General features: G+C 37.7%; 1 protein-coding gene across 17 annotated transcripts in view; it reads left to right on the top strand.

The window, feature by feature from the left end:
• Window positions 1–23259, top strand: part of obscnb (obscurin, cytoskeletal calmodulin and titin-interacting RhoGEF b) — a 93119-nt gene that overhangs the window by 58292 nt on the left and 11568 nt on the right. For 8 of the 17 annotated variants that reach the window (XM_038301540.1, XM_038301541.1, XM_038301551.1 and 5 more), the window contains 21 exons: window positions 1318–1584; window positions 2975–3253; window positions 4707–4964; window positions 5124–5390; window positions 5545–5817; window positions 12268–12534; window positions 12738–13013; window positions 13673–13945; window positions 14041–14331; window positions 17120–18445; window positions 18934–19215; window positions 19298–19379; window positions 19460–19584; window positions 20919–21116; window positions 21241–21273; window positions 21358–21456; window positions 21546–21764; window positions 21905–21938; window positions 22014–22066; window positions 22177–22275; window positions 22966–23022. In XM_038301540.1, the coding sequence (XP_038157468.1) occupies window positions 1318–1584; window positions 2975–3253; window positions 4707–4964; window positions 5124–5390; window positions 5545–5817; window positions 12268–12534; window positions 12738–13013; window positions 13673–13945; window positions 14041–14331; window positions 17120–18445; window positions 18934–19215; window positions 19298–19379; window positions 19460–19584; window positions 20919–21116; window positions 21241–21273; window positions 21358–21456; window positions 21546–21764; window positions 21905–21938; window positions 22014–22066; window positions 22177–22275; window positions 22966–23022 (5058 nt within the window). Of the gene's footprint in view, window positions 1–1317; window positions 1585–2974; window positions 3254–4706; window positions 4965–5123; window positions 5391–5544; window positions 5818–12267; window positions 12535–12737; window positions 13014–13672; window positions 13946–14040; window positions 14332–17119; window positions 18446–18933; window positions 19216–19297; window positions 19380–19459; window positions 19585–20918; window positions 21117–21240; window positions 21274–21352; window positions 21457–21545; window positions 21765–21904; window positions 21939–22013; window positions 22067–22176; window positions 22276–22965; window positions 23023–23259 lie in introns of those variants that run through there. The other 9 variants (XM_038301537.1, XM_038301548.1, XM_038301546.1 and 6 more) reach the window with 7 other exon arrangements.

Raw genomic sequence — 23259 nt, 5'->3', positions numbered from 1 at the left:
TTTCTCCCTTTTCCTTCAGCTTTACTCTTTTGGGGATATTGTAGATATATTAAAATTAAACTTCTTAAATCTTATTGTCATCTTTTTTCTTAAATAACCTATTCTTTTTCACATTAGTGAAATTGCCATACTTTAACGTAGATCCTTCTGGTATTTACAAAGCATATAACAAGTTTGAACCACTCTCCTTTAAAACTGCAACAAAACAAACCATATTTTTTGCAAGGTATATCATTAAATTTTATTTTACCTGCATTTAATCAGTACATTTTTCTTTTTCTCGATTATAGTCAGTTTTTTTACTTTTCTTATTGAAATCCTTTTTTTTTTTGGAAAGCCATTTACGTTTTTGTTGTACCTTCTGCCATCAGCATGTTTTACACAGAGTTTATTAGCAGAGATGTACCAACTGAAACTTTTGTGGCGAAATTAAGTTTGGACAGTTGAAATATGAAACAGACAATATTTAATTTTTGTGAAATAAACCAATGAACTCTCAAAAATGACCCAAGCCCCCTCTATCTTACCTAATCACTGAAAATCTATAAATACACTAAAGTTTTAGGATGTAGAAGAGAGGAATCTGCGCAAAGAAACACAACTAATTTCTTTATTTTTAGCAAATCTTGAAAAACATGTAACACTAATCAGTGTTACACAGCTAAAAGGAGATAAGATGATTAAAGGGTTGAATATTTAAACTTTTTTAGTATCTCCTATTAGCATTTAGCGTTATTATCAAGGTTAGCAATCATAACAGATAGTGTCAGGTCTTAGCGCAACTTTTCCAAATCAACATTGTTGCATGACGGATACTTCTGATTCACTATTTTATCATTTATTCTTACAGTGATTTCCAAACTGAAGCTTGTTGTTGTCAGCATGTTTGATGCATTCTCTGATCCCTCAGCAAATTATTGAGGAACACTTGTAGAAATTAATCTGACTATATGTCAATTTTCTATTATTTTTTCTTTTTCCTGTGAAATATAGCTTTCAAAAATTAGTTTCGATATCATGACATAATTTTGGAATGCTTTAATAAAAAAACTATATGATATTTGTGTTCATTATCACACCTTGCTAATAAACTAGGTATTTTTTTCCTGATAAGGAAATCACTTAATCTTTTTTTATGTTTTTTTTCTTCAGTTTATGATGTAAAGTCTATCATGCTGTTGGTTATGAATGTTGTATGGTGTTTTGTGCTATAATGTCTTATGTGTTTACGATGTGTGATGGAAGCCATGTTTGCCTTCTAACCTATAAACCCCAATCCTTATTATACTCTTCTTCTTTGGCTTTTCCTTCTGTCAGCGGCACCAATATCCTTTAAAAAGAAACTGGAAAACCGAGAGACCAAAGAGGGAGAAGAGACCACTCTGTCATGTGAGACATCCAGTCCTGACTGTAAGGTGACATGGCGGAAAGGCTCAACTGTCCTCTCTCAGGGGGAGAAGTACACCATTCAGCAGAGAGCTACCATTCACAGCCTGGTGATACACAAGCTGGTCAAGGAAGATAGTGGTGAATATACCTGTGATACAGGAGAAACGAAAAGCAGCGCCACACTTACTGTAAAAGGTAACTGCTTCTTTATCGACCTACCATGTTCTTTTTATCAGAAAAAAAACAAACATCTAACCCTGGGAGTTACAGCTGGTTTAGGGATGCTGATGAAGGTTTTAACATCAGAAGGTTTAAGTTTTTAGATTAATTTCTGTCTAAACATTAACAAAATTAAATCACTTTCACAGTTATTAGGTGTTAATGCAAACCTTTGTTTCCTGTGTAAAGGCCACACAGTTTCTGCTTTACCGGTATTTATGATAAAGAAAAGTAAATCTAAACATTTTCTAAGCATGGCCTAGGCTCACCAATAGGCTTACATGCTTTAGGGGTGTTTTTAATTTATGCTGATCTACTTTTATATAGTAATTTAGTAATAACCTGAGTGATATAAAACTTGTCAACTTTGGAGCCGATAGGACAATTTCCATTGGGTTTAAAATAAATGTATTATTATACTGTGGCAAGACATTAATACTTGCCACATCACAGCTATATACACAGTCTATGAGTTTCAACAGTCTATGACACAATCAGATTTTTTAATGCTATGCTCTGGTATTTTACACAGTTTCATATTAGTATGTACATAGAAGCCATTACACATTAAATATGTGGTGCATATCAAAGCATGGAAAGTGAGCAGAATAACTCTGGTAGTTAGGGCACAAAGATATTTTGAGTTGTTAGATTTTTCACGCCCCTAGTGATCAGAAGTTGAAGAAAGCTTTGTAAGGAAAGCCCAGCGGGTCAAGCCTAGTTATTCTAAGCTTAAAGGGGAAGACCGTTTTTTTTTTACATTTGGCCCTTGATTTTACGTTATTACATCATGTTCTACTCACCCATATGAGTTGTGTGTCATTTGGAGCTGTTCTGAAGATATTCCGTAAGGTTATATCCAAGTAACATCTTCCTATAGGCAAAGAGTTGAAGGCAAAAACTAAACTGTTCATAATATATTCTTTATGGTACGCCAGCATTTATAACATGTAAACATGAATAACGTAAAATCAAGGGGCCAATGTAAAAAAAAAATAAAAACAATTTTCCCCTTTAAGTTAGTTTATGCTTGCTTCAAGGCATTGACTTAGTGATGCCAGAAGGCGGCGCTGCTGAGGTGACGGAGGACATGATGACTTACTACAAAGACTTATGTCTGTCTGAGTTGTATTTACAACCAAACACGTGGCTATGATGATGAATGCCTGTACCTTTGACAGACAGACAGACAGACGGACAGACGTATTCATTCATTCATTCATTCATTCATTCATTCATTCATTCATTCATTCATTCATTCATTCATTCTCCTTAGTCTTAACTTGGGAAAGATGATTTAATTAAATTTGGTTGTTGAGAATGAAAAAAAAACTTTCATCTTACTTTTTACTTCACATTCACTCAGAGAATGTCCGCATTGTCCGTGAGCTCCTCGATGTCACGGTGACCACTGGCCAGGACGCCATCTTTGAAGTCGAGCTGTCACACTCAGGTGTGACTAACGGGGAATGGTGGCTTGGAGACAACCTCCTTCAAAATAACGATCTCAATCAAATGAGTGTTCAGGGTAGAACTCAGCGACTGACTTTGAAGATGGTAACCACAGATGAATCAGGGGATGTTGCCTTTGTCATTGGTGAGGAGAAGAGTGTGGCTTGCCTTCTGGTGGAGGAGAAACCCAAAGGTAAAATAGATGACACTGCACCTTCAGTGTTTCATTTCCCAGATCCAACTTAATCAACAGCAAATTGATTTTGATATAAATCATCTTCATTATTATTACTATAATAACTCACGTAAAGTATTTGCAGAAAAAAATACTTAGGACATTAACTCAATGTAAACTTAAACGCCACTTCAAAAAGTAAAACTCATATGATACAGAGTTGGTTTTACAAAGATAAACATATTATTTTTGGTACAATATACACATTACATAAAAACGATAATATTCAGGCCTTTTAAGGGACATTTTAAATCCAGAAAGAAGCATTTTTTCAGACTGACTTAATATTAGCCCTGGATACAGTGACTAAGTGACTATAGGGATATATTGATAAGGACTGCCAGCAACTGTATCAAAACCTCAAATGTTTGGCTATTGGGTTGGGTGAGGGTGGACTCAAAACAGCCAGACAGCAACCGTGATGTTCCCCTCAAATGGTAATGGAAGTTGTTTTTTTTAAATAAAGCTAAAAAAAATACATATATATATATATATATATATATATATATATATATATATATATATATATATATATGTTTTACTATCCACTTCTACCCTTCATGTCAAGCCGGTGGGTCACAGACAGAACATCTGTTTTCAAATGCAATGTTGGCAACATTTCAATGATAGTTAGGTTAAATATTTTATTTACTGATTTAATTTTCAATATGCAATTACAATTTGTAAGATCCAATCCAATATGTTGGATTTCCCTGATATGGGAAAGATGAATGCCATGTAAACCCCCCTTTTTGAATTGGATTCATTACTTTCCTATCAGTTTTTTAAAAATTCTGATAATCCTCACATATAACCCAACATAGAATAAAATATAATTTAAGTTGATCTACCAATGGAATAAATACACTCATCTACTACCTTATTTCAAGTACAGTATAAGTATCCTACTTTAGGGACCTAATTACTAAATTCCCCTATTTTAAAAAGTCTGTACTTATTTATAGATTGATTTTTGTGCTAGGAATAGTTTTTTTCTACTAGAAATATTGTAATTTTCTTAATTCATCAGATGTTTTGTGAGTTTAAGTACACAGTTCCTGCTAAAAGTACCATGGGCACTGATTTATAAATAACTTTGAAGTTTACTTTCTCTTGCTTGTAGCTCTGCCAAACAAAACCTTTTTGAAATAATTTTAAAAAAGTGTAAGAGTATTATTACTCTATTCAATTGTTAATTAATTAATTAATTAAATTCAATTTTAAATACTTTGACTCCACTCAAGATTTGCTTGCCTTGGCTTTGAACTTGACAGGTGAAAGAACCCGGTCTTGCTTATGACAGAAAAAAAGACTTGGAACCGCCATGGAATTTAATTAATGTCATGTAATATAAGTCAAAATTAAAGTACAGCTGTGAGACTAATAATCCCTGTTTTTCCCATATTTACAGTCGTAATATTAGAGAAACCTCAAAACACCACAGCAGTGGAGGGTGAAACAGTCACATTTAGCTGCTGCATCTCCAACTCCAATGCCTCTGTCACTTGGATGAGGAACAATGTGCCAATCCAAGCAGGAATCAAGTATGATCTGAGGAAGAATGGTGCAGTACATCAGCTTCGAATCCACAACTTGTTGCCCGAGGACTCAGGAAAATACCTGTGTGACACTGGGGATGCACAATGTGAGGTCACTTTAACTGTGCAAGGTACACCAAAAATCATTGCAATTTATATTGAAAACTGGGCCTTGATAGGAACCAAGAAATACCCAGTCTGGTTACACAGACAAAGACATGTTGTTTCAAATCTTTATGTAAGTTTCTGTCAGCACCTCCAAGTAATGTCATACTTTACCAACCTGCCAGGTGCCCCAGTGTTCTTCCAAAAAGAGCTCAAGAACCAGGAAACCATCGAGGGTGATGATATCACCCTGCACTGTGAGGTGTCTAAGCCAGGTGTTCGAGTTGAGTGGCGGAAAGGAGGCATTGTCCTCCGGCCTAGTAAGAAGTATGAGATAAAGCAGGAGGGGTGCATTCAAGAGCTCTGTATTCATAACCTGGAATCCGAAGACAGTGGTTACTACACTTGTGATGCAGGAGAACAGCTCACTACAGCTTCTTTGGCAGTAAAAGGTAGTGTCCATTGTTGTTCTTTCTATGTCTGTCTTGATTGTGTAATGTCTGTCTGGTATAATGTCATCTTGTTTGGCTTTTCAAACCAATACAGTGCTGATAATGAGTATGTTTAAAGCTTAGTGTGTGCATGTGTGTATTTTTCACTCAACAGTGAAAGAAGTCTTCATTGTTACTGGTCTTAAAACCACTGATGTCTTTGTTGGGGAATTGGCAACATTCTCCTGCCAGCTGTCTGGAAGGGCGCCTGGTAAGGTGCAGTGGTGGCTGGATGGCACCTTGTTGGAGAACAGCCCCTGTATTAAAATAGGGGTGGAACAAGGCTTTATCCATACACTCACCTTTATGAACCTGGCTACGGACGACTCGGGCACTGTCACATTCAAAGTGGGCAACTTAACCTCATCTGCCAAGCTCTTAGTCAAAGGTATTCTGTTTAAGGATCTTAGTCTTGCAGAAATTAAACTAAGACATTTAATACCCTCCATTAAATGCAGAGCTCCAAAAGTGCCAAATTTCAAGAAAAATAAATAATGAACTATTATTTAAATGTGTCATTCAATAACTAGAACAGAAAGCAAATCCAAACATCTCTTAAATATACAAATGATTCTGTTTGTTAATAAAGTTGTTGTTTTAGGATGTATTTGATGATGCCATGCACAATTTTTGTTTTTGGGTTCAAAACTACTTACAGGTGCTGGTCATAAAATTAGAATATCATGAAAAAGTGGATTGATTTCAGTAATTCCATTTAAAAAGTGAAACTTGTATATTATATTCATACATTACATACAAACTCATATATTTCAGATGTTTATTTTGTTTAATTTTGATGATTACAAATGACAACAAATGAAAATCTCAAATTCATCATATCAGAAAATTAGAATATTGTGAAAAGGTTCAAAATTGATGGCCCCTGGTGCCACACTCTAATCAGCTAATTAACTCAAACCACCTGCAAAAGCCTTTAAATGGTCTTTTAGTCTAGTTCTATAGGCTACACAATCATGGGGAAGACTGCTGACTTGACAGTTGTCCAAAAGACGACCATCGACACCTTGCACAAGGAGGGCAAGACACAAAAGGTCATCGCTAAAGAGGCTGGCTGTTCACAGAGCTCAGTGTCCAAGCACATTAATAGAGAGGCGAAGGGAAGGAAAAGATGTGGTCGAAAAAAGTGTACAAGCAAGAGAGATAACCGCACCCTGGAGAGGATTGTGAAACAAAACCCATTCAAAAATGTGGGGGAGATTCACAAAGAGTGGACTGCAGCTGGAGTGAGTGCTTCAAGAACCACCACACACAGACGTATGAAAGACATGGGTTTCTGCTGTCGCATTCCTTGTGTCAAGCCACTCTTGAACCACAGACAGCGTCAGAAGCGTCTTGCCTGGGCTAAAGAGAAACAGGACTGGACTGCTGGTGAGTGGTCCAAAGTCATGTTCTCTGATGAAAGTAAATTTTGCATTTCCTTTGGAAATCAAGGTCCCAGAGTCTGGAGGAAAAGAAGAGAGGCACTTCATCCACGTTGCTTGAAGTCCAGTGTAAAGTTTCCACAGTCAGTGATGGTTTGGGGTGCCATGTCATCTGCTGGTGTTGGTCCATTGTGTTTTCTGAGGTCCAGGGTCAACGCAGCCACATACCAGGAAGTTTTAGAGCACTTCATGCTTCCTGCAGCTGACCAACTTTTTGGAGATGCAGATTTCATTTTCCAACAGGACTTGGCACCTGCACACAGTGCCAAAGCTACCAGTACCTGGTTGAAGGACCATGGTATCCCTGTTCTTAATTGGCCAGCAAACTCTCCTGACCTTAACCCCATAGAAAATCTATGGGGTATTGTGAAGAAGAAGATGCAATACACCAGACCCAACAATTCAGAAGAGCTAAAAGCCACTATTAGAGCAACCTGGGCTATCATAACACCTGAGCAGTGCCACAGACTGATCGACTCCATGCCACGCCGCATTGCTGCAGTAATACAGGCCAAAGGAGGCCCAACTAAATACTGAGTGCTGTACATGCTCATACTTTTCATGTTCATACTTTTCAGTTGGCCAACATTTCTATAAATCCTTTGTTTTTATTGGTCTTCAGTAATATTCTAATTTTCTGATATGATGAATTTGAGATTTTCATTTGTTGTCATTTGTAATCATCAAAATTAAACAAAATAAACATCTGAAATATATGAGTTTGTATGTAATGTATGAATATAATATACAAGTTTCACTTTTTAAATGGAATTACTGAAATCAATCTACTTTTTCATGATATTCTAATTTTATGACCAGCACCTGTACATTGAGCTAACATTTTCAAACAAATGTGTGAACCTAAACTACGTACATGCTGGGGTCTGTTTCATTTTTAATTTTGTAAATTTGTGATCCCTAAGGATTAAGAACCTTTAGCGGTTCTTAGGTCTTTTAGAACCTGTTGGCAGAGAAAAAATATAGCCTTTTATTTCCCTGTCTAAGCCTGGTCTCTTCCATGAATTCTGTAATATTTTTTCCAAGAAATGCATGTGACTGAGACTATTAGGGACTGCTGGTTTAAATTATTGCATGGGGCACAAAAGTAACAAAGTCATCAAAACTTGTTTTAAAATATGTTAAATAGTTTATATTTATACAGAGCTTTTTCTAGTCTGAGGACACCAAAGCTCTTCAAACTATAATCAGTCACTGATACACAAATTCCCTTTCTAACAGTAGTTAGTCATCTATATAGCCAACACTGCTGCCCTCAGACAAATCAACAGACGTGTGAACGCCATACAATTGAATTCTACATTTAATCATTTTATTGTATCTGAAAAATCATTGACACATTTAAATAATTGTAGATGCATTTACTTCTCTTTAGATTATTTTTTATTTTTTATTTAAGACATAAGTGTTGTGTGTATTGCATTGTTGACATTTTATGAGTAATTTCTCATGAAATTATTTAATTACTTGTCAAACAATGTTAAACACTTTGAACTTTATGGCCCTGATCTGCTAAGATCCCAAATATGAGGCACTTTGTCCAAACAAAAACTTGCACTTGCACTTAGTGGGCATGTTGTAAGCGATCTATTAAGATTTCATATGCAACAAATTATAAATGCAAAAGTTGTGTGGACAACCCTATTTAAAAGATTTTGCATGTACTGATTGTCACCATGGAACCTTGAGAGAGCAAAGGGACATATGCGTTCATCTTTCCACCATGACCTTCAGACAATTTGTGTGTGAGTTCGTTTTTGAATTTCAATGTCCTAAATATAGACATATGAACTGCACTCTCAATCTAATTCAGCCTTGATAGATGTCATTGTGGATGGTATTTATATACAGTATGCATATTCTTCCAGTTTTTGCAGGGTCTGCTTACTATTTTTTCTACATATTATTGAAGATACATAATCTAAATGGACAATGCCTGCTATTTTGCTTTTATCACAGACACAATTCTGGCTGCATTTTGTTGGTAGATTAGCTCTGTGCCTGCTATCAAATTTGCATCTGTTTTTATACATGCAAACCTTAATGGTATAATGGAGGATTTTCATGACTTTATGAAAAGACCCTCCCTCTCCACTTAAAAAAAAAAACAAAAAAAAACACATGCACAACCCTATACTCACTCCCAAGAGGGAACGCTTATTAAACACATGCAAGAGCATGCACGAGCCAATCAGGGACTATACAGTATTTGCACATAAAATTAATTTACTGTATTTTAGATGTAGTTTTTAATGTTCATATTAAGATATTTTTAAATGCTTTAAAGGAAAAGTGTGGTCAGCAAGGAATAACCAATGGGTCATTTTTTATACCCTAAAAATAACACGTTCGTGTTGATTTAATGAATTTAGCGTTAATCAGCAGACAAATAAATACAATATTTTTCGTTGTGATCACTGAGTCCGGGACTGGCCATTTTTGGCCAAATATAGTAACACCTAACTCCTGACATCTTCCTGCAGTGACGTCACGGTGTGGTATGCAGAGCGTCATTCTTGCGGCTTTAGAAGCAAAGCCAATGGGAACTACTAGACACACCTGCAATCAACAAAAAGTATTCAAGATTTTGAGAGAACTTTACAACTGAAATTCGCGAGAGCTATAGTTAAACTGACATTGCCCATGTGCATGGCAGTTGAATGTTGTAATACATCGGGTAGAAGTGAAAAAAAAATGTCATTTCTCGTTTCCAATTCATGATCCACCACGGGTTTGTCATTGGATTGCCAACTTGAAGAGGGAGGACTTGCCATCAAACTTCTGGGCAAAGTTTTAAATCCGTTAATCTTCGCTCCACATAGTGCACTGTACATCACCATCATGGATGATAGTGCGTTGTGACAAACACCAGATACAGCACTGGGACCTGCTTAACAGCCGATACCGCACTGTGATGTCACAAACCAGTACGTGGCAGTAGCATTCTTTGAAAAACATGGATGTCTCTGGTAAAGTAAATTCAAATGAAGTTACTCTTAATTAAAAACACTTACCGTATTTATTGAAAAGTATGAAATCATTTCATACTTAAAGTACTTTCTGAAGTTTGTATTCTGAATGTGACCAGACTTTTCCTTTAATTCATTATTTTTGTGGCACGTTTGTGACTCCTCATTTTCAGTTGTTGTCATAGGTTTACAAAACAACAACCATTATTCATTTGAGATAGTTAAATTAATATTAGTGGATTACAAAAATAGCAAATATTATGTGAATATTGTTATTCTTTGTGACATATTTTTATAGGGTTCAATAAAAAAAAAAAAAACTTTAATATCAGATACTTTTAGAATTCTGTACATCACTGTGCATGGTCAAGATTGTTTTTAATATTGTCAATGATATTGCTGAGAGTTTTGTGCTGTATGCTTTGTTATCATCAAAACACAACTGGGTGCAGCATCACAACTAATATATAGTCAGAACTGTTCAGAGTAGTTCCATGGGAATTTGAATCCCCAAAGTCCATTAAAAAACTCATTATTGATTACTGATTTCTATCCGTATTCTGTTTTTGTAATAATTTGTGTATTTTGGGCTGCCGAAATGGAAAACTGATAATCACGATTGTGAACAAGATCTTTTAGAAAGAGACTGTTTCTGAATGATGTTGTGCCTCTAATTTGTACATTGGCCCAAAACAGAAAAGATATTTTAAAGATAAAGTAAGATTATCTGAAATAAAATTATGCATTTAAAGAATGAAGAACAAAAATATTTAAGAAGAAACAATACAAAAAAACTGCATATGTTTGTATTTATGTAATTGTCATGTATGTAATTGGCAGTTAGTACTGCCTTCTAAGTTAAAATGTCTTCTCTTATTAGTCAGCAGTACATTTACAACACATTTAGGTAAATGGAAAAAAAGCTTAATGTGTCACCATATATATTAAGGCTTATTTGCATTATCCAGTTTTTGAAAAACCGAAACCTGTTGATAACCTGTTGATGACTTAAGCTGATTCTGGTTTCTTTTCTAAAACCTAAGAACTTTAAGTAAATATTTTAAATTTTTTTATCTTAGATTATCAATAGGCATGGTTAGCACAAAAATTAGATTAGCAAGACTAGGATGGTTAGTTTTACAAAACCATCAGTCTCCATGTGCTGATTCCAACTGAGATTTGCTAAACAATTTTCATTTTAATAACAGATAGAAGTTTGATATCCAGAAGGAAAACACAGAACAGTTTTGTTGTACTGCATTGAGCCTTCCTGTTTTCTTTTAGGTCTTGCTCTCTCTCTCTCTCTCTCTCTTGCACACAAGAAGCCTGATTGAATCACAGATGTGTTTCTGTCCCCTTATAAATATTTCCTTACATCTCTTTGCATTGGAAAATATACATTTCGGCCCCTTCCATAACAAATGTAATTTTTGAGTTTCTGGATAGTCACCAGTAAGGACAGATCAAGACTAATATAGGTTGACACCTGTGAACAGCTGACTTCTTTATGCCCCTTTAATTTTGGTAAACCATTTGGAAAGCTTTCTTATCAGCCGACAAATTGTCTTAAACAATCTATAAGTATTTAAATTTGGATTAAAATTGCAATAATCTAATTATCATCGTATTTAACCTGCCAGTAGTTCCAAGGTCAATGTATCCTTCAAAAGAATCTCTTTACCAACGGCTCTGTTGTGAAATAGATGAAAATACTATAGGGTGATAATGTTATTATTATTGTGTGGATAACAGATACAAAAAAGGTAAAACAGTGACTAGATGATGGTAAGAGGTAATATATATATATTAATATAATTTTTTATTTTTTTAAGGCATGATCGTGATTATTATTAGCAGTGCAGCCTTAACTGTATGCATCCCTAAACAGTAGCTCATTTCTGTTTAGCATTTGGTTCCATCAAAAAAACAAAAACATGATACATATACTGAATTTCATTTTGTTTTGTAAACTGAGTTAAGAACATCACAAAAAAGTGCTGCTCCACCCATCCAGACTGGCTAGATGCTCTCATTCACCTACCCCATCCTATCATTACCCTAACATTCGAACACCAAAGCCCCTAACTGTCCTACATCTGCCTTGAGTTGGCAAATGGGCAGCATTGGCACTGTCTATTTGTCAGCCCTTCTATCCAGTCAGCTGCCAGCATTGTTGGACTTTTTAATCCCCATCATTACTTATGTTTGTTTTAAGTGTATTGTATTAGTTAAGTAGAATTTGAGACAAAAAAAGTATCAAAGAAAAATATACGCATAATAAATGTCTTTGAAGGGGGTTACAAAGCCCATATATTATTTGGCATGTTCAAGTCATATTCCTGGCTAAGTCCTGACAATATGACCCTTCTTCAACCGATTACAAACCTCTTGCCCCAACCCTGGTCACAGATCCCACAGTTGAGGTGGTGAACGACATGGAGGACCTTTGGGTGGTTGAAAACCAACAAGCTGAGTTCATCTGCCAGTTTTCCAGGCCAGTCAAAGCTCAGTGGAGAAAAGATGGGCAGCTTTTGCAGCCTGATGGCCGAAGGGTGGTAGTGGAGCAGGACTGGAGTGTCGCTCGCTTGTTCATTAACCGTGTTTCCCGTGATGACATTGGGACGTATTCCTGTGAGGCAGAGGGTACGTGTGGGGTCGCTTCACTTCATGTGGAAGGTGAGCTTCCCTCTAGATAGAAAGATCACCAGACTTTAAAGAATCACCTCTTCTTGGTGATACCCTTCAACTAATCTCATGTGGATTTTTATGAAATATACACCTATCCACAAAACCTTTAAATATCAGACTTGTGTGGTAGGGTGAAAATATCTTCAGTCTTCTTTTGTTGATAAGATGTTATTGTCTTTCTATTTCCCCAGCCAAACCAATTAACATCGTCCAGGGCCTAGAAAATGCAGAAACGTTTGATGGGGGAGAAGCGCTGTTTGAGTGTGCCCTCTCTCGCCCTGAGAGCAAAGACTGCAACTGGCTTCTAGATGGAAAACCAGTGAAGGAGTCACCTAAAGCAGAGATTGTGTCCTTTGAAAGTGGTCGTCGCCATCTGTTGCTCTTGAAAGATCTGCATGAGAAAGACAGTTGCACAGTGACATTTAAAGCTGGTACAGCTTCCACCTCTGCACAGCTTACAGTCAAAGGTAGGTCTTCCAAACTGAAAGACAAAGCAAACTAGCTTGCTTAGACTGTAACTCTCTATATCGGTTCCTTTACAGGCTGGAAAAGGTTGAGAGATTCTTAAGATTTATTTTATTATTTTATATAATTGGATAAGTATGGGAGAATATTCATTATTCCATACTTCATTCCTTAATTTTTTGTCAAAATGTTGTGCCATTCCTGTCATTGTTTCTTCTTGTGTCCTTCCTGTCTTCCTTCCTCTTTGACCTTATTTCTCACCCTCATTATGTCCCCTTTTTTTTGCTTTATTTTACTCCTGCACCCTTCCTTTTGTCCTTACCTTCCATCTTTCCCCACTCCTTCCTTTCTTTCTTTCTTTCTTTCTTTCTTGAACCACTAATTTTTCGCTTTGCCCATCAGTGTCTTTCCTTCCTTTAAAACCATCCCTTCTTTCCTTCTTTTGTTTTTCTTACAAATTGCTGGATAGAATATTATTCCCAATAGTATACTGTTATAAGTACTGTTATATTTCACATTGTTAAAAAAAATAATAAAGAACTAAGAACTATGAAAAGTCTTGAATATAAACTTCAATATGTGAATGAACCTGTCTTTATAACACATTTTAATCAGAAAGATTTTCAGTATCACATTGTGATTTTTCCCCCCCTGTTTTAAGGCTGGAAGCTGGACATTGTGCAGGGTTTGGAGGACAAAGTGGTAGCTGTCGGAGAGAAAGTTGAGTTCTGTGTAAAGGTTACTGAGCCTGTTCCTGCAACAGACGTGGCCTGGTATGCTAACGGAGTTGAACTCAAACCCAGCGATCTCTGGACTATGAGGGTGGACGGCAGTTCTTATCACCTTCTCCTGAGACAGGCTCCGCTCATGCCCCAGCAGGAAATTACATTCGCAGCCAGGGATGCTCTCTCTTTGGCCAAACTCACCATCATCAGTAAGACTTTCATGAGCAAGATGCATTGATTTCTGTAGCTATTGTTTTATTTTTGTGTGTAAAACTTTTGTTTTTCCTTTTATTTACAACAACAGCTGTGCCTGATCCTCCAGAGGATCCAGAAGTCCTCTCTAAAACTACAGAGTCTGTGACTCTCTCCTGGTTTACTCCTCTTCACGATGGAGGGAGTCCTATCATAGGTTACAGGGTGGAAATGCGACTGGTGGACAGTGCCCTTTGGCTTCCATGTCATTCTGAGCCTGTTTGCAACACTGAATTTGTAGTGGAAAATCTGGTGCCTGGGAGTGGCTACAGGTTCAGAGTGGCAGCAATTAACAAAGCTGGAACTGGAGAGCCCGTTGAGCTTCCTCTGACAGTGCAGCTTGGTGAGTGGGCAAGCTCTGATTATTTTTTAATAACTGTTTTGCATTATCATGAAGATGAGTGCTGTAGTCTACACATTTGTACTTTCATCTAACATGAGAATGATAAATGCGGAATAATACTATATCCTAAATTATTGAATTAAGGGATGCACAAAATATCAACAGTATCGACCAATGTTGATCATTTTAATGTATCAGTATAAAAACTAAACCTGGGCGAATAGTAACAACAAATGTTTATTTCCATCTAGCTGTTGTTTTTTGTTTCATGGGCGAGGGTGGGGTCATGTGACAGTGAAAGTGATGCAGCACAGGATGTGTAACAGAGAACCTGATGAGCCAGATTGGTAATATGTGGAACTCAGGTTCAGTTCCACATATTATCATTTTAGGACTCCTTCCCTCGAATCTGGGAAAGGAAAGACATTCAGAAGAATTCAGCTGCGAGCTGATTGGTTGACGCGACACCTAGTGCCCTCCTACCAACATTTGGATTTATCCAGTCATGCTAACATGAACATGTCAGAAGACGGCATGAGAAACAACACTCTTGCTTTTCCTTTGGGAATTCTGACAAAACAGATGTAATATTAGCAGCTACTACTATGTACCCCTGCACTGCCAGGTTTATTTTGGTTTGACTGTGGGCTAAGCAGCTATTGCTTTTATCACAGCTACCTATAAACCATAATACTGCAACGTCATTGCCCTATTGTTTTGTGTCTGTCCTGAAAGGTTGCAGTAAAAGCTGAAAAAAAAATGGATTTCTGTGGGCTTGAGAATGCAAATGTAACAAGAAAATTCAGCTTGCAGGCAAAGTTACATGATTGTGGGTGTTCATCTGAAGCAGAGAAGCATTGTCAGCACTGTTGGTAGTTTTTTTCACAGTGTCCAAAAAGTAGAAAAGTATATAGTATTGGTTAATATTGGCTATCAGCCAAAAAGGCAACAATATCAGGTATTGATTTTGAACGCGGTTTTCATATTGGAGCCTTAAATCAAATCGTTTGTGTACCAATAAGCTGTATTAATGATATTTCCTTTGTGTTATAACATATAAATCAAAAACTTGTAGAATGCACTCTATCTACAGTTAAGTTTTGATAGGGAGGTTGTGGGGTAATATTGAAGACTTGATAATTATGTCATTTTTTAAAACATAGCTTTGAAATGAAGGGGTATTATCTGCATGCAGATACTGTTCAGGTGTACAGTAATACTATATAAAGATGATGATTGTGTTTTGTAGACTGATTATACATAGAAGGTAATATACATATATAGATATTATACATTTTAGGTACTCGTACTCGTACTCGTCGTCTCCCGCTTTATCCGGAACCGGGTCGCGGGGGCAGCAGACTAAGCAGAGACTCCCAGACTTCCCTCTCCGCAGAGAACTCCTCCAGCTCTGCTGGGGGAAGCCCTAGGCGCTCCCAGGCCAGCCGAGAGACGTAGTCTCTCCAACGTGTCCTGGGTCGTCCCCTGGGCCTCCTCCCGGTGGGACGTGCCTGGAACACCTGCCGAGGGAGGCGTCCAGGGGGCATCCGAAGAAGATGTCCGAGCCACCTCAACTGACTCCTCTCGATGTGGAGGAGAACCGGCTCTACACTGAGCCTCTCCCGAATGACCGAGCTCCTCACCCTATCTCTAAGGGAGAGCCCAGCCACCCTGCGGAGAAAGCTCATTTCAGCCGCTTGTATCCGGGATCTCGTTCTTTCGGTCATGATCCAGATTTCATGACCATAGGTGAGGGTAGGAACGTAGACCGACCGGTAAATTGAGAGCTTTGCCTTTTCGCTCAGCTCTCTCTTCCCCACGACAGACCGGTGCAGCGTCCGCATTATTGCAGCAGCCGCACCGATCCGTCTATCGATCTCCCGCTCCATTCTTCCCTCATTTTACGTATGTGATATATTTCAGGTGATTTGAAAGCTATGCTAATGAAAATTTTAAATTTAGGAAATTAGAATATGACATGCATTCTTGTACATTAGTAGAAATTCAGTGCAGGGAGTTGTTTGGGAGAAATAAAGAGCAGACATAGCAGAGATAATTGTAGCTTTGGAAGACCTGTGTAGCAAAGCTAATTCAGGCAAATAGGAGAGAGTTGAAGAAATAATGAAAGGTGACAAATAAACACAGTGTTAAACACAGAGGGAACCAGCTAAGTATGAGACATGAGAGTTTTTTCCAAACTACACACTGAACAAAACACTTGAACATCCAGAAATACCTTGATGACAATAATAGACAAGCAAAGTTATCCTTTTACAAAGCTGCTACTGTACCAGAGACAACTTTAGCTACGTTTCACATGGATTATTAGACAATGGTCCAACGTTCTCTATCCTGATAAAAATATAAAGTTAACATTTCATTTGAAAACCATGATTCTATAGTCTGTAGGAAAAGCAGAGAGGGGCAAATTGTTTGACATCCAGTTTGAAGTTTCTACAACTAGTGATCATTTAGGGAACCGTGTTATAGACTGAGGTTGGTCAAATCTTTTATCAAATCCATTGTACGTACACAGTCTGTTGGGATTTTCTAAAATATTAGGATCTTCTTAAACGCTGGGTTTAATGTTTTCATTTGCTGTAAGCCGCTACTATTTAAATTAACAAAGAAAAGACATGAAATATTTCACTATATGTAAATTTATTCAGTATTTATATTTTACATATTCTGGCTCATCTTGGCAAGTTAGTTTTAGGTAATGTTGAATTACTGGTGTTATTGAACCCCATGGATAACAATTTCAACTGTATTTTGGTCATATATGCAGATGCAAAACAGGCAGCAGTAATGGAACAGCCCAGTCTGCCTCCTGAGGCTGCTGAGGAAGGGGAGCTTCATGACCTGTGGGACGCCTCGGCAAAGAAACGGCGCATGAGCAGAGAGCCCACATTAGACTCCATCTCAGAACAACCTGAGGAGAATGGTAGAGGGGGCAAAAAACAACAGAAAGAGTCTGTGTCTGGAGAAAAGGTTGAAATCAGGGCAACTGAGAGGGAACACGATGCTGTGTCCAAGAAACAGACAGAAACTGTCAAATCCATCAGTTCTGAAGAAGAGATTGTTACTGGAGGCTCCTCACTTGTGTCTTACCTCCAAAAGAGCAGCAAGACTGAATCAACAGAAACCAAAGAGGCAGAGAGTCTTACAGCCGAGAAGTTCTTCGCACATTTCCAAATGGTAGAGCAAAAAACGGTGCAGCAGACTGAAACAAAAGCCACAATAATTCAGAAAGCAGAAGAAATACAGCTTTCTTCTCATGAGGCCGGCATCATGGAGATCACAAAAGAGGAGGAGCCCGGGCTTACCGATGCTGCCATCAAGATACAAGCCGCCTTCAAGGGTTACAAGGCTCGCAAGGACATGCGGCCCATCTTCAAAGAGGTCTTTAAGGACCAAACTAAAGAACCGAATGACACCATACATCTTGAATGCGTGACAGAAGGTAAACCAGATAAGGTAAGCTGGATGAAGGACGGAGAATTACTGCTGGATGGAAAACATCATCATATAGATATCTACAATGATGGCACCTGCTCTCTAGTCATTACTGCCATCACCACAAAAGATACTGGTGTTTACACCTGTGAGGTCACCAACAAGTTTGGAGTAGCATCTCACAGTGCTAAGGTGACTGTAGGAACAGTAAGGGAATCATCGGGCCGCCGACCCCTCACCATAGGTTACAGTGCCGACAGTGAGCCTGAGAGTTCCTCCGGTAGCGAGATGGATGAGTCACTGCGACAGGCAAGTAAACGCCTGAGGCGCCTTCTCCGCACTCGCCTCCCACCTGACGTTGAGGAAGAACCCTTTATCAGCGCAGATGAAGGGGACATGCGTCCCCCAGACCCTCACTCTTACCGTGAGGATGAAAATTTCATCTACATTCGCTTTGAAACCCGAGCAGATGCTGAGGTAGCCTCTAAGAGATTCCAGGAGATGTTCACTGTCCATGGGGTGCCTGTAGAGACTGCCATCATAACAGCTGGTCTTCACAAAGTGGAGCTGCGAATTAAAAAGATGGGCTACATCCAGGATGGTACACAGACCCCGACACAAGATAGGCAACCTCCTGCTTTACTGACTGGAGCTCCAGGTAGGATTGAAGATAGAATTAATTAATACATTTTCTTCATAGTATTGCCTACAGTGTCTTCTAAACATTTTCATACACCTAAACTATGTTTTATCAATGTATACCACCAGTCACAAATGGCATTCCTCCAATATGACTGGATTTGAGGTCTATTTCAAACAATAATCAATTTGTTAGCCTCTAAATATGTAAAGCTAGTAAAGCACTTCCACAAAAGACCTACAACTTATTGCAAAAGATATGTAGTATTGATTCAGAGGGGGCTTAATACATATTCTTCTTATTTTTCACATTTTTACCAAGGGAACAGTAAACATAGACAATTTGTCTTCCATATCAGGGAAGACAATTTGGGACCTTGTGCTGTAAAAAAAAGTCTAAATCATTAATATTCCAGCCCAGAGTGAGAGTTATGCTGTGTATATATTACATTCCACCAAGGAGTCAGTGTTTACTTGTCTATCAATCCATTCCTTCTTGTTTCCCAGCTGCCCCAGTGTTTCTGACTGAGCTGCAAAGTCAGGATGTTCCTGATGGCTATCCGGTCAGCTTTGATTGCGTTGTAATTGGCAAGCCCCCTCCCACTGTTCGATGGTATAAGGATGGCAAGCTACTGGAGGAAAATGATCATTACATGATCAACGAGGACCAAGAGGGTTGCCACCAGCTCATCATCACATCTGTGTTGCCAACTGACATGGGAGTTTATCGTTGCACAGCCGAAAACAGCAGTGGGATTGCTGCCACTAAAGCTGAACTCAGAGTTGACAGTAAGTAGAAATGAATGAACATAAACAAAATACAACGTCTTTTAAGTCAGCATTATTAAATAAAGTGTATTATCTCTATAAGTGTCGTGCAGCTCAGATTATGACACTGCTGCAGATGCCACTGAGACCTCCTCTTATGTCAGTGCCAAAGGCTATGTGTCAAGGTAAATACAGCTTTTCTTATATTGAATTGTTCGTAATATCTTATATGTTTATATATATTGTATTTGTATTTTGTATGCAGTAGAGAAACTGAAACCTTCGAATCTGTAAGTGAAGACGATCAGCTGCCACAGGTTGTAGATGAACTTCACGATGTTCACGTCAGTCCAGGTTCACCTATTGCTAAATTGCAACTCAAAGTTAAAGGTAAGGCCACCATATATGTTCGCTGATTGTATATCGTCTTCTTGAAAAGATTTCAAAACAGAGAACAGAGAATTGGTTTTACATCTGGCTACATATTTCAGATGCACCAACGAACAAACCCTTTCCATGATCGTCTCTTGTTTTTCCACGAGCAAGATCCCTTTCACATTTTCTCTTTTTAGTCCCCTTAGAAGGTTTAAACTTTTTCCTTGCCTCAGGCATGACCAGTAGTCGAGCAGGCAGAAAAATAGTATAGAGCAAAAGCCTTAGCCCCATGACAATGTAAGAGCCTGTGGCCATAAAGCCATACGTTCTTCAAGGTCACAAGACCTGACCAATGACGGTCCGTCTTCTCCCGGCCTCTCCCTTATTTCAAGAAGGGAGGCCCGCTTGTAGCATCGATAATGTCAAGCACTGTATATAGGCCTAAGGAATCATTTAAAATAACCAGTGGTGTCAAAAGTACACACATTTGTTACTTGAGTAGGAGTATAGATACTGCAGTTTAAAAAAACTCTGGTAAAAGTTGAAGTATCAACTTGACCTCTTTACTTTCAGCCATATGCCACTATATAAATTAAAATCTAAAATTCTCGACTATTTTTAATATTTCTTTGTAATAGGGCCAAGGATGATGGAGGTCTCCTCTCCATCTCCCGATACGCTCTCGCCTGTCTCCGACCTTTCACACATTTCAGCATTTTTTTCTGAATCCGACATTGTAGCATGGCATAGACAGTTCATGTTTACAGTTAAAAGAATACCTGTTTGCTTCTGATGATTTCCTTTAGCTAACCAATGAGTGTTTGCGTTATATGACTCATCCAATTACAGTAGTTTTCACTAGATGTGGATGGAGCCAATGATCTGCATTGGATGACGCACATGACGTGAAATAAATATTTATAAACATTAAACCGAAGCCAAGAGTACAAGCAACGTTTGTTTTAAAAATGTAAGGAATAGAAAGTACAGCTACTTGTGTGAAAATGTAATGAGTGTAATGAGAAAATAAGTAATGGAGTAAAGTATAGATACCTAAAAAGTGTACTTAAGTACAGTAACGAAGTATTTGTACTTCGTTAATTTATACCTCTGAAAATAACTCATATTTAAATTTCTTTGTATTTGCAATTTTGTACTGCTTAGCTTTTGTTTGATCTTTTTGAGCTGTATTTCATTATATCATTTATCGTTTTTGTAAGTATTTTTTCACATATAAAAACACTTAAAACTGAATTTTGTGTGATTTAACTTTTTGAAATATGTATTTAATAGATTATACAAATATGGGTGAAAAGATAGTGGGAATTGATCATCTTTCTGTATGACAGGGTTCCCTACACCTAAAGTATACTGGTTCAAAGACAGCCAGCCTCTCCGACCATCAAAAAGGATTCAGCTGTCAGCAAGGAGAGATGTTCATGCAGTGGAGATCTTTGAAGTGAAGAGAGAAGACATGGGGGAGTATTCTGCTTACATCAGCAATGCAGCTGGCTCTGCGTACTCCTCTGCCCGTTTGATAGTACTGAGTATGTACACAAATACCTAAGTAGATAACAATTCAGATCATGCAAAAACAACACAGGCACCACTGTAGTTCAGCATTCAGGTAAAGCTGATAACAACAATAATAATGTTTGGATTCTGTACCAGGTCCAGGGGAGATTTTACCACCTGATAAAAAAGGTAAATTACTCTTCATCCTGTTAATTGCGACAAACTGTAAACATTTAAAAGTCTTTAAACATCTCTTATAATCATTTTGAAAAGACGCCAAGGAGCCACTGGTGCCACCCCGCTTCCTTGAGAGGTTCAGCAACAGAAAGGTGAAACAAGGTGCAAGCATCACTCTCTCTGTCAAGGTAGAAGGTCAGTTCACATTCTTTTTTAAATGTCTTAAACCCCCAACCCCAACCCCCAGGTGTTCTCTGATGTGTTTGTTGACTGTACTCTTTCAGGATCTCCTACTCCCACAGTCTCCTGGCTGAGGGAGAAATCATCAGAGGATGTTTTGTGGATTAAACCTGATACTAAAGGATACAAAATAGCAAGCTCTGGTCGCCAGCACAGCCTTATATTGATGGATGTACACCAGGAGCATTCCGGCACCTACACGTGTATTGCAACAAATAGAGCAGGGCAGTCTCTCTGTAACTGTCAGCTCCAGGTGGATGATGGTAAGGAAAACTTTATATTTTTTACTTTATCTTAAATTCTTGACAACACTAAAATGACAAGCAGACTTTCAGTACATCAAGTAAAGGCTGCTTAGTATTTGTAACTATAACTAAGTGCATCCTATCCTCTTTTTACACAGCACCGCAACTAAAGAAAGATACTGCAGCTTCAGAGTAAGAATGAACATATATAGTCGTCCGTGTTACACATACATGTATGATGCGTGTGTAACATTTAATTCTTTTTAGGGTCCTTGGGATTACTGTTAGTCCCCCAGAAGATGAGGCTGGCAGAGGCAGTGGTAAAATAAAAATGATGAAATATTCATATTGCTTGGTTGTTTAACATTTAATGCATCACAAACTGCTGTGAAATTGATGGTGTTTTTCCTGCTTTTGTCCATATTATAAGAACGTAAAATACCCTACTTAGGGGAAGTTGGCTCGGAGGAATTTCTCATGAAACTCACTTCTCAGATCACTGAAATGGTTTCAGCAAAGATCACCCAAGGTAAGTATCTAATACCAGTTTAAAAAAATCCTTTGGATATTCACTTTGAATTTTAGTTTATCGTTAAGGTTTACTCTCAAATAGCTTAATATGTAAGCAACAAAATAGAAGAGGATGTTTTTAGTTTAAGAAGGTAGGTAAAATGTAGCTCAATACTAATATGACGTTGTGGTGTGCTCTTTAGTAACATGTCCCTCGTCTCATTTTAACACCATCATCATACAGGCAGAAGTTATAATCTCATATTTATGTTTGCATGGCTGATCATCAAGTATTAAAAAAAACTTGATGTTAGCCTGGTTTTCTCCCCTCTGCTCTTACTAGCTAATTGCTTTGTTCCTCATGTCAGGTTTTGTGGTTTTTGCTGCTTTTCTACCAGCACATAAACTCTGTGGAAACATTCATGTTTAATCACTAAAAATTCTTAAACCAAATTATCATAAATTATTCATTTATATTTATTAGGAACTTAAAAAACAAACCTGAAAGCATTTTTTTTTTTTTATTGCTTCCACATCTTTTTCTCACCTTTTTTTTTTTTTACCTTTTCTCTGCATGCTGTGTTTCATCATCATGCAGGGGAATTTAAAACCTGTCCTAACTTCACACAGAGATCCTTAACCACAAAACTCATTTTCTTTATCAGTTCCCACATTTAAATGTTCACCCAATAATCAATTTGTTATTCAGACAGTTTACAGAATCACGAAGTGCTCCAGTGGATGAAATCTTGGCCCAAATCTGCCAGTATGTATACCAAATGCATCAGCATCACAATTAATCTACAATTCTTTCAGACATATTTATATTCTTAGATGAGCTTACACAAGTTTGCATCAGAAAGACGATAACAGTAATTCTTGTTTTCATGGATTTTCCGCAGTTTCCTTTATTTTCTTCTTATAGTAGAAGATTAGTTCTTTCTTTTATCTCAGCTCCCCTCTTTTCCTTTAAATTTATATAAAAGAATGTTATCATCCTTTC

This window comes from Cyprinodon tularosa, unplaced genomic scaffold (assembly GCF_016077235.1).
Source record: "Cyprinodon tularosa strain WSP-4 unplaced genomic scaffold, ASM1607723v1 ctg47, whole genome shotgun sequence".
Lineage (NCBI taxonomy): Eukaryota > Metazoa > Chordata > Actinopteri > Cyprinodontiformes > Cyprinodontidae > Cyprinodon > Cyprinodon tularosa.
The sequence above is the reverse complement of the archived record's forward strand: the minus strand, read 5'-3'. Positions and strand labels throughout refer to the sequence as shown.